This window comes from Triticum dicoccoides, chromosome 5A (genome assembly GCF_002162155.2).
Source record: "Triticum dicoccoides isolate Atlit2015 ecotype Zavitan chromosome 5A, WEW_v2.0, whole genome shotgun sequence".
Taxonomy (NCBI): Eukaryota; Viridiplantae; Streptophyta; class Magnoliopsida; order Poales; family Poaceae; genus Triticum; species Triticum dicoccoides.
The window spans coordinates 490,978,358-490,988,663 of NC_041388.1; the positions used below are offsets into that span (position 1 = coordinate 490,978,358).

General features: G+C 42.8%; 1 protein-coding gene across 1 annotated transcript; it reads left to right on the forward strand.

Moving 5' to 3' along the window:
• Window positions 1-1,067: 1,067 nt before the first annotated feature.
• On the forward strand, window positions 1,068-7,204 carry LOC119297658 (exocyst complex component EXO70A1-like). Its single transcript, XM_037575362.1, has 12 exons — window positions 1,068-1,214; window positions 1,311-1,406; window positions 2,158-2,363; window positions 2,527-2,766; window positions 3,173-3,311; window positions 3,511-3,729; window positions 3,994-4,199; window positions 4,740-4,940; window positions 5,026-5,125; window positions 6,106-6,206; window positions 6,295-6,441; window positions 7,014-7,204. The coding sequence occupies exons 1-12, from the start codon at window positions 1,074-1,076 to the stop codon at window positions 7,129-7,131; spliced, it is 1,914 nt and encodes a 637-aa protein (XP_037431259.1). The 5' UTR covers window positions 1,068-1,073; the 3' UTR covers window positions 7,132-7,204.
• The last annotated feature ends 3,102 nt before the right edge of the window (window positions 7,205-10,306 follow it).

Genomic DNA, 10,306 nt, shown 5'->3' on the forward strand with positions numbered 1-10,306 from the left:
ATGTAGATCAAAATATCAAAGGGATTGGTTCGTGCATCCAGTATGAACATGAAGGACAGAAAGCAGAGGTCGTTATATCAGTGAGTAGCAGCTTTGCATCATCACCCTTAAATGATAAAGCGAAGGCGATACACTTACTCGGTGCCATTGCAAATCATATGCAACTTCAACACATAACCTTCCTCATGGACAATGAAACAATGGCCAAGGCTATGGCATCAAGACAGATAAGATCCAATATAGGACACTAGGAGATTAAATCTCATCTAGCATATTTTCTTTGAGCCTCTGCCATTCTTGCTCCCAAAGTGTTCCACATCAGAAGAGAATCAAATATCATAGTGCATAGCTGTACCAGGAAGCCCACCATCTAAATTGAGAAGGTAGAAATAACTTCAAATGTTTATAATGCTGATCATACAGGTGCTCAATGCCCTATGATTCATAGCCTATGCAAGTTGGATCTTCATGATTTTGCAATCTTTTTTTTTGCGGGAAGAAAAAAATGTAAGATGTTCATGAGCATCAATATATGGCGCCTCCCTTTTGTCCCAGAAAAAAAGAAAAAAAAGGAAATCCATTATAATAGCTTGGGCCTAAAAACAAAAGCCCGTTGTAGTAGGGCCTGCGAGCAACAGCCCGTTATGATAAACTACGAAAGCTTGTCTCAAAAAAAAAAAAAAAGATAAACTACGAAAGCAAATCTGGACCGTCTGCTCCCCAGGGTAGACCCACACGGGCACGCATCTCATAGCACCTCTCCTCCGCGCCAATATGGATCCACAGCACAGACCGGCAGACCAACGCAGCAAACACCGCCTCTTCGTATCTCACTGCCCTTCCAGAAGCTTCCGGAAGGATCTCGTCCCACCACCGCCCCTTCCGAACTCGCGACTCCTCGCCGTTCCCCTTCCCCAACCCTCTTCCTTCTCGGCAGCATTCCCGCCTGCTCGGGTCTTCTCGGAGCGCTTTCGCAGCGGGGACAGCGTGGCTGGTTGAAACGCGAACGACTCCTGGTCCTCGGAGGGTTGTTGTCGGGGAGGACTGGGGTGGCGGCGGAGCTTCCGGAGACGATGGACGCGCTGGCGCAGCGGGTGAGCGCGCTGCGGGCCTCGCTGCAGAGCAGCCAAGGGAACACGGAGGGCATGGTCGCCATCCTCGGCTCCTTCGACCAGCGCCTCTCCGAGCTCGAGGCCACCATACACCCCATCCAGGTCGTCTCGTGCCCATTTCCGCTTGGTCTCGACGTCTCGTCGAATTTGATTGGAGCCGCGGGAGCGTGCGGCGTCTGATTTTGGGTGGTCGTGCAGGTGAGGGCGCACGCGACCCAGATGGCGCATGAGAACATCGACAAGGCGATCAAGGTCGCCGATGACATCCTCGCCCAGGTCGTCATCGTCCGCGAGGTGCGTGAACGTGCTCTCCTCGTCCCCTTCGTTTTTGAATTGAATGCTCTCCGTCCTCAACGATGCTCTGGCCTGCGTGTCTGATCGCAGGCAGCTTGTCCGCCTGCTGCTGCCCCGTAGAGGCGTAGAGTGCTTCCGTTATTTTATATAGTACGTATTGTTTTGTTTTGCTCCCCTTTGGGCTCTCTGTAACACTGTCGCTGTTCCTTGTTAAGTGATGAAACCGATGACCCCCGAGCCCAGAGGCTATAACTGACTCTCCCATTATATACAAAGGGTGGTGACACCTTTTGATTTGGTTGGCAAGGAGCTGAGGCATTGCATGCATTAGAGGGGATTGAGAGCGCCGAATTTGTCTTGCTTTGGTATTTGGAGGATGTGCTTGACTAGTTTTGGACTTGGACTTTCATTAATAAGGACCGGTACGTGCAGATTTTACATTTGGAGTTGATTAAAGGCGCATAGATAATAGATTGGTGGTGAGATAGCTTCCATGCTGGTGTAGTTGTGAACTGCATTTGTTCTTGTTTACTAGCAAGGGAATGATTAGCTTCGTATTAATTTCTATAGCACTTTCTATGCAGAGATTGCTCTTTTTAGACAGGTAATCACTGTTAAATTGGTTATAGTTGCAGTCTTGTACCTACGATTTTGTTCTATTTTCGAACTATTTTAGACAGGTAATCACTGTTAAATTCGTTTATAACTTTGTTTGGAACTTTTATTTGCATGTTGTCCTTTTGAGCTTTAGGCAGAAGCTACGATATTGAGGGGGCCCCATGTGGATCTGGAGAGCTACCTGAAGGCTGTGGGTCATCTGAAAGACGCTGTTGGTTTTTTCTCCTCGAGGGAGAACTTTACGAGTAAAGAACGATTTCTGAATGATGTAAACGCTCTCTTATCTAAGTCTTCTCTGATGATTGAGGAAGAATTCAAGCGGTTGACGACAACATACAGGTTGATGCATCTACACGCATTTCTGAAATCTTAACTGGTTGGTTCCTTATATGTTGCTAGAGGAACAATTGCTGTATTTCCTGGACCTCTCCTAAGTCTCAACGATAATATATTAGTTCTTCTAATATCATTTTCCATCTGTGCTGTTATATCTCTTCTTCAGCAAACCTATTGAGGGTGATCTTATATTGGGTTCGCCTCCAAAGCTTCAATGGGCGTCAGATGGCGATGCTGAAGCAGATGGACGAAATTCTGCCCACTCCGAGCATCCATCCAAAGACTTGGAAACTGCCATTTGCAGGACTCCAGCACTGATCCCCTCTAGAATATTACCCCTTCTTCATACTATAGCTCAGAAATTGGTTCAGGATGGAAACCAGCAGTCATGCTACAAAATTTACAGGTAGGCTTTGAGCTGGGGATTTAACGTGAGATGGTTCTCATGATCTCATCATTGCCAACAGACTTTAATCTGATTATGTAAATGCTGCTTGCAGAAAACAAGACGGTCAGTGAATGTAGAAAGTACCTGAGTTATGGGAAATACATTAACAATGAAAAAATATGCAGCAATGAGTTATACTTAGTCAGGTTTTGGTCAACTTTCACTATGTTGGTTGAAATTTATTGAGTTAAGAAAATTCCCTACTTACAGTATAGCTTACATTACTCTGCCATACTTATTGGTAGGAATGTTTTGCTGTATGAATGATCTTCCTTTTTCTTCCCAATTCCAACTTACATCTATTGTTATTTCTGACATTTTAATACTATGCAAAATCAAGCTCAGATTTCTTCTCTTCCTTCAGAGATGCTCGTCGTTCGGCATTAGAACTGAATCTTCGGAAACTGGGAGTAGAAAGGCTTAGTAAAGATGATGTAGAAAGAATGCAATCGGATGCTTTAGAAGCTAAAATTGGAAAGTGGAGCAAGTATTTGCAAATTACAGTGAGGGCCCTTTTTCAAATATGCTTATGATGTACTCCCTCCGTCCGAAAATACTTGTCATCAAAATGGATAAAAAGAGATGTATCTAGAACTAATATACGTCTAGATGCATCCCCTTTTGTTCATTTTGATGACAAGTATTTTCCGGACGGAGGGAGTATGTGCTTAGACATCCAACTAACCGTCTATGCTTCAATAGGTGAAGCTCCTTGATGGAGAACGAAAAATTTGTGATGAGGTTTTTGAAGGTATCAGTTTCAATAAGGATCAGTGTTTCAGTGAACTGGCAGGAACTGGAGTTTCTGTTGCTAAAACTCTTCTCAGCTTTGGAGATGCTGTTGCTAAAAGTAAAAGGTCTCCTGAAAAGTTGTTTGTACTGCTGGATATGTATGAAGTAATGCATGAAGTTAGATCCGAGGTATGCTAAAAGCAGTGTGTTCCTGCAACACCAATATGGTATATATTTAGTATGCCATCACATTTTGATCAGTTATAGTAGTTATTAGCCATATATACGCAACATTTCTAGCTGCGGACAATTAGCAAATGAGTTTTGCTTGGTTCTTCTAGCAGTGTTAGTGTTTGCAGTTGTTATCTCTGCGGCTATGCTGTCAACTGTGACCATGTTGATATTGGCGACTATGGAAACAGTAACGCCTGCCTTTTGAATCTCATTTACCAGGTTGAAGTAATTTTTCAAGACAGTTCTTGCTCTGAGATGCGTGAGGCTGCATTGGGCTTGATGAAGCTCTTGGCACAGACTGCCCACGAAATGTTTGTTGATTTTGAGGAATTAGTTGAGAATGATACTTCAAAGACTAACGTCCATGACGGAACTGTCCATCCTTTGACTATCCGTGTGATCAATCATGTTAAATTCCTTTTTGAGTAAGCATCACCCATTTCGCCTAGCTATTAAACTCTTGGACACACAGAGATTTATTTGACTTAGATGTTAACCAATATAGGGTCAATCAGCATGGAATTTTACTCTTTAACTTTTGAGATGTATGGTCTCTCTTGTGTGTATTATTTGCGTTAGCCATATGTTGTCCTGAATTCACATTTTGTTCCACCAAGCGAACACTGACTAACTGTACTTAATGTATAATACCAATCAATGGCTGGTGGATCCAGAAGTTTGAGAAATTTGTTGGTCCACACATTTATATATTTACTCAAGTTCTTAGTGTCTTCATTTATTCCACATAGCTTAGGAGCTTGTCATATACATCAATGTTTCCCATTTCTTCTTTCCGTGTCTAGGCACCACATGTATTTATTTTCTTAATAAACTTAGGTGATATGTTGTTCAACTATAATTACAGGGAGTATTATATTATTTTTATTGAAGTGATTTTTAGTTTCTCAGTTTTTTTGGCATCATTTTCGAAATGGCATGCTAACTGATATGTGCGCTATTGACAGTTATCAGTTAACACTGAAGCTACTACTTCAAGAATTTGAAACTGGAAGTGATACTGAATCCCAACTTGCAGTTGTTTTGACAAAGATAATGCAAGCCCTTCAGAACAACTTAGACGGGAAATCTAACCAGTACAAGGATCCTGCGCTGATGAGCATATTTCTTGCGAACAACATTCACTACATGGTTAGTTCTGTTCGCAGGTATGCTATGTTTTGTGTTTCAGGTCTACACTATCTTGTCCAGACAGTTTACCTAGCAAATAATTTATTTTTGTCTCATCACAAGGTCAGAAGCCAAGCATATACTTGGTGATGACTGGATTCAGAGACATCGTAGGATTGTACAGCAACATGCCAAACAATACAAAATGGTTGCATGGGGAAAGGTTAGTGCTTCAGATCTGGAGACTGTCTCCATCCATCAACCGTCCTCTGCTCCTCTCCCCGTCGCCTAGTCTTGCTGCGGTGGTGGGGTTGGTCGTCCTGGCTATGGCTCATCATGGTGTCTCGCTTCCTCCCTTGGTCGTCCTCGGCAAGATCCGGGTTTTCCTAGTCGGTTCAACTCCGACCGGCGTGGCTTGGGATGCTCCCCTCGGTTGGTGCTTGTCCCCTCGTGGCCTTTTCCGTTTGCGGCCCGGGTGACGGCCGGTCTGACGGTGTCGGGCTGGTGGCCTTGGCGCTTGGTGATGTCGTGCCTAGTCTCGTGCATGTGGTGCATCTAAAGCCTGTGGTGGTTTCGTCCGTTCGGTGCCTGTGCTTCAGTTGATTTCGTCGTTGTCGTCATGGTAGTCGAGCTTGGTCGTGTTGTAGCTTGCTAATGTTCAGGTTCTTGTGGCGGATGTTCCTTCTTGCCTTGTTATGTATTGCTGTTATAGATTAGTTGGGATTTGTTTTGGTCATCTTCCGGTCGTGGATTGCCAAGTCTCGAGTAGTGATCCTTAGGTCGTTTTAGTTTGGTCGTGTCGCTTGTGCGGGGTCAGGCCTTTCTTTGGCGTTGTATCACCTTCTTCCTTAATGAATATACATGCAGCTCTACTGCATTGCTCGAAAAATTTCTTAACTGTTTTGCTTTTATATTTTACTGCTCGATGTTCGGATTAATGTTATTTTGCCCTGACAATGATACTATATTTTGTCGTTGGGCACAATATTTATTTTGTAAAGTTTGAACATGTTAGAACTTTTGATGAACCGTAAAACATATTGGCTTTTCAATACAGTACTGCTCCCATTGATTTGCAAAGGTTCACTACCTTATCCTGTAGATTAGATAGTTCCCAAATTATTTTTCCTATTATATTCACATAAATGGAAATAATGAATAGGGAGGTGATTGATTCCGTTTACTCTGAGTTCGTTATTTTAGGCTGTTCAGACTCTCTCCATTCAAGTTGCCAGCAGCAGTGGTACATCAGCATCGTCTGATCTTAGCAGCAGTGGAGTTTCAAGAGCTATGATCAAAGAAAGGTCAACTGCCATGGTAGCTTGTTGTGTTAAATTTTGAAGAAATAAACCAGTAATGGAGTTACAAAACTGTATGTTCTTTCCTTGCCAGGTTTAAGTCTTTCAATATGCAATTTGAAGAGCTTTGTGCAAAGCAATCTCTATGGACCATACCTGATCAAGAACTGAGAGAAACTCTGAGGCTTTCTATAGCTGAAGTTCTCTTGCCAGCCTATATGTCCTTCGTTAAACGCTTTGGGTATGTTAACCAACTTTTTCTTGATCTTGTTAGGCACTCCATATTATTATTCATTCAGTTTAATGGATTATTAAATGATAATCAAATCCTATCATAGTTGTGTTAAGTAGGAAAGAGAGGTGCGAGAATATTGTATGTTATCTTCCTGCATGTCGGAGCTGATCATGCATGATTGTAAAAACTATTTTTTCTAATATATTAGTGTGGTTTTAAGAAAACAAAGAAAGAAACCCTAGCGTAATTGTGTTTGACTTTGACCCCAGAACCTTAGCCGTGTATATGATACATAGTTTTTTTTTTCAAAACGGAGGCAAAAGTTTTGTCTCATCAATTCATTAAGAAGAGTAAGAGAGTTGTGGTTTTCTTGGTTTTACAATGTCTCTAGCCCATCCATTTTCCCATCTGCTACATTAAGTTGTTGAATAACTCACAAATGATTGAAATGGCAGCCCAATCATCGTTGGTTCCCAGTCATTTCTCCCTCTATTTTGCGCATCATTGTCATTGCAATTCTTCATGCTGGTTCTGGTTTTATATAACCATACGTCCATACTATTGTTCTTAACTTTCAGGAATCTTGTTGAAAATGAAAAGAAGCCTCATAAATACTTGAAATACCAGCCAGATGAGTTGGACCAGTTGCTGGGTGAGTTCTTTGAAGGACAACAATCTGTTGAACAGAAGAAGTAAGCACCGGGGGGCAGTTAAAAAGGGAATCCTGCTAGTAGTTCTTGTAGCAAACTTCTGTAAAGATCTCTACAGATCGAAGCAACTAAACATTTTTTTTACCAAAGACAGCAAGATGCTGTTTTCATTCACGAAGGAAGGATAAAAACATCCCAGAGAGGATAATACAAAAAATTTATGTACAAGCTGAACAGAATTTACCAGCTATATATGTTGGAAATATGAGCAAATTACTACGAGATTTAATCCGAATAAACATAAAATAAATCATAAAAGAAATAGTAGAGATTAAACTAATCATGCGAACTAGCATAGTAGATGAACAGATCACATTTAGGGCACATACTAGAAACATGAATTCTACCACGATCTCGAACAGAAAGGATAGAAACACATACGGTGCAGCGGGAGCAGCACCGCCGGCATTGACGTTGTCGCCCATGTCGTCGAGGATGAGGTTGCCGAGGTCGGGGAAGAAGTCGTCGTTGGCGAAGTCGTCGCTGCCAGCAGTCGCGTGAGTGTGCTCCCCAAAAACCTGATTGCCCTTCTCCCGTACAGGATCATGAGAGGCGGGGTTTCGGAGGCCTGCTGTTCGTTCTCCCAGTGCACGCTGAAAGGAGGGATGGAGAAGATTTGCTTGGTGGCGCAATGATCTGGAATGGTGGTGAGAAACCATACGAAGCGGCAGCGGCTAGGGTAGATGTCTGCCTGACTATATAGTGCGGGCCGGGTAGGTCGTGGGAGTAAACCCCATGTCGGAGTCGTCATGATCCAAAAGAATCGGAAACGGTTCAGTAATTAACGCATCCATTAATTATTAATTAATGACTCATTAATTTTTCCCAAGCAGCAAAAATATAGACAAAGTGCATAGCTCTGTCCTTGGCTCGGCTAAATCCCGCAACCCGCGGCGCGTCGTGACGAGGCGTGGCGAGCGAGGAGCACGTGTAGGTCTCATCTTCTCATGCTCATACAAGTGGTAGAAGAGCTCACCTTATAAAGAGGTGCAAGTCTCTCTCAACTTCTATGGTGGGACTAAACTCTAGTCTCACTCACTCCACTCACATGTGTGCATGAATGGGCCAAGAGAATTTTAGAATTTTAGTTGGGCTTTAGGCCAAAGGTCTACTAGCAAAATTCCAACAATTCCCCACAAAGTCTCATTGGCACATCTCATCATTTAGTTTCAAAACATTGTTTATATACCAGTGCTTAGTGGAGATTGTGAGGTTGAACTTCCACTTAGAGTTTTATACTACACTAAATCACAACTTGAATAGTAGACTATGCCTTGAACTACAAGTTTTCTACGAAACTAGTTTCACACAAATTCTTGACCGATACTGGGTTGCCACAAGGCTTCCCCGCGTGTGGAGCGTATAAGTCATACTCCGGGGCCTTTCATGAATTTATTAGAGAACACCCAATTCTCACAGACTGCGATGTTTAACAGTCAAATTCATATAGGTGTGTTCCTCAGGAGATGCTCTGCAGGGCAACATCTCTGCTTACCCGAATAGGCCACTTGGAACACATTAAGATAAGTATCAACCTGCCATGCAGATTAGGAGAGTATTGCATCTCCACGGAGTGGGATAATAAACATAGGGATACTCTCCTCCCAGCTGACCAACAACTTGTCCCCCACTTCTACTTCACGGGATCTCCGATCACATAGAGTGGGTTACCACTGTGGACAACTCATGCGGTGGGTCTCAAACCCATATCCATTGATGCATTATCTATCACATTATGTGATAAGCCCTTTGTGAAGGGATCTGCCAAGTTTTTCGACGTTTGGATATAATCCAACGTAATAACTCCGCAGTTCCTCAATTTTCTGACAGATTTTAGTCTCCTCTTCACATGTCTTGAGGACTTCATATTGTCCTTATAACTGTTTATCTTGACGATCACAGTTTGATTATCACAGTTCATTAGGATAGGGGTGTTGGTTTTTCAACCATAGGTAAGTCCATCAAGAGCTCATGAAGCCACTCTGCTTCAACAGTGGCAGTGTCTAGTGCTGTGAGTTCTGCTTCCATAGTTGACATCGTTAAGATGGTCTGCTTGCAAGTCTTCCAGGAAATAGCGCCACCACTAAGTGTAAAAATATAACCACTTGTGGCCTTAATCTCATCAACATCAGATATCCATTTTGAGTCACTATAACCCTCTAGTACCCTTGGATACCCGGTGTAGTGAATCCCATAGCTCGCAGTGCCTTTCAAATAGCGCATAACTCTCTCAAGCGCATGCCAATGATCATCTCCCAGTTTTGACACAAATCGACTCAGGTTGCTCACAGCAAAGGAGATGTCAGGCCTCGTGGCACTCGCCAAATAGATAAGCGAGCCAATAATCTGAGAATACCTCACTTGATCTCTAGCAATCCATTGATTCTTTCAAAGCAACACACTAGCATCATATGGAGTTGGAGAAGGCGTGCAGTCGCTATACCCAAAACGACTCAAGATCTTTTCCACACAGTGAGACTGAAGCAGTGTGATCCCACCATTCTCATCTCTCAACATCTTGATGTTTAAGATAACATCAGCTACTCCTAGATCCTTCATCTCAAAACAGTGAGATAAGAAATCCTTAACCTCCTTGATTAGATCAAGTTTGGTTCCAAAGATCAGTATGTCATCGACATACCGACAAAGAATAACTCCTTCGCCCCCACCATAGCGATAGTACACACACTTGTCACCATCGTTTACTACAAAGCCGACAACAGTTAATGTTCTTTCAAACTTCTCATGCCACTCCTTAGGAGCTTGTTTAAGGCCATATAAAGACTTTAATAACTTGCACACCTTTCCTTCATGAACAGGTACTACAAAACCATCTGGCTGATCCATGTAAATTTCCTCCTTCAACTCTCCATTAAGGAAAGTCGTCTTAACGTCCATTTGATGAACAAGAAGACCATGTGAGGCAGCCAGTGATAGTAGCACCCGAATTGTGGTCAGTCTAGCCACGGGTGAGTAAATATCAAAGAAGTCTTCACCTTCTTTCTGGGTATAACCCTTAGCCACAAGCCGTGCCTTGTACTTTTCAATTGTACCATCAGGTCTAAGCTTCTTCTTGAACACTCACTTACATCCTATGATCTCCCAGGTTCCATTAGCTAAGATGGAATTCATCTCGCTACGAACAACTTCCTTCTAGTAGT

Bases quoted from the DNA above. Each gene is read 5' to 3' on its own strand.
- LOC119297658 (XM_037575362.1), top strand. From the start codon at position 1,074: ATGGACGCGCTGGCGCAGCGGGTGAGCGCGCTGCGGGCCTCGCTGCAG. The intron at 4,200-4,739 runs GTAAGCATCACC...CGCTATTGACAG, and splicing joins CATGTTAAATTCCTTTTTGA to TTATCAGTTAACACTGAAGC. The intron at 6,207-6,294 runs GTCAACTGCCAT...TTTCCTTGCCAG, and splicing joins AGAGCTATGATCAAAGAAAG to GTTTAAGTCTTTCAATATGC.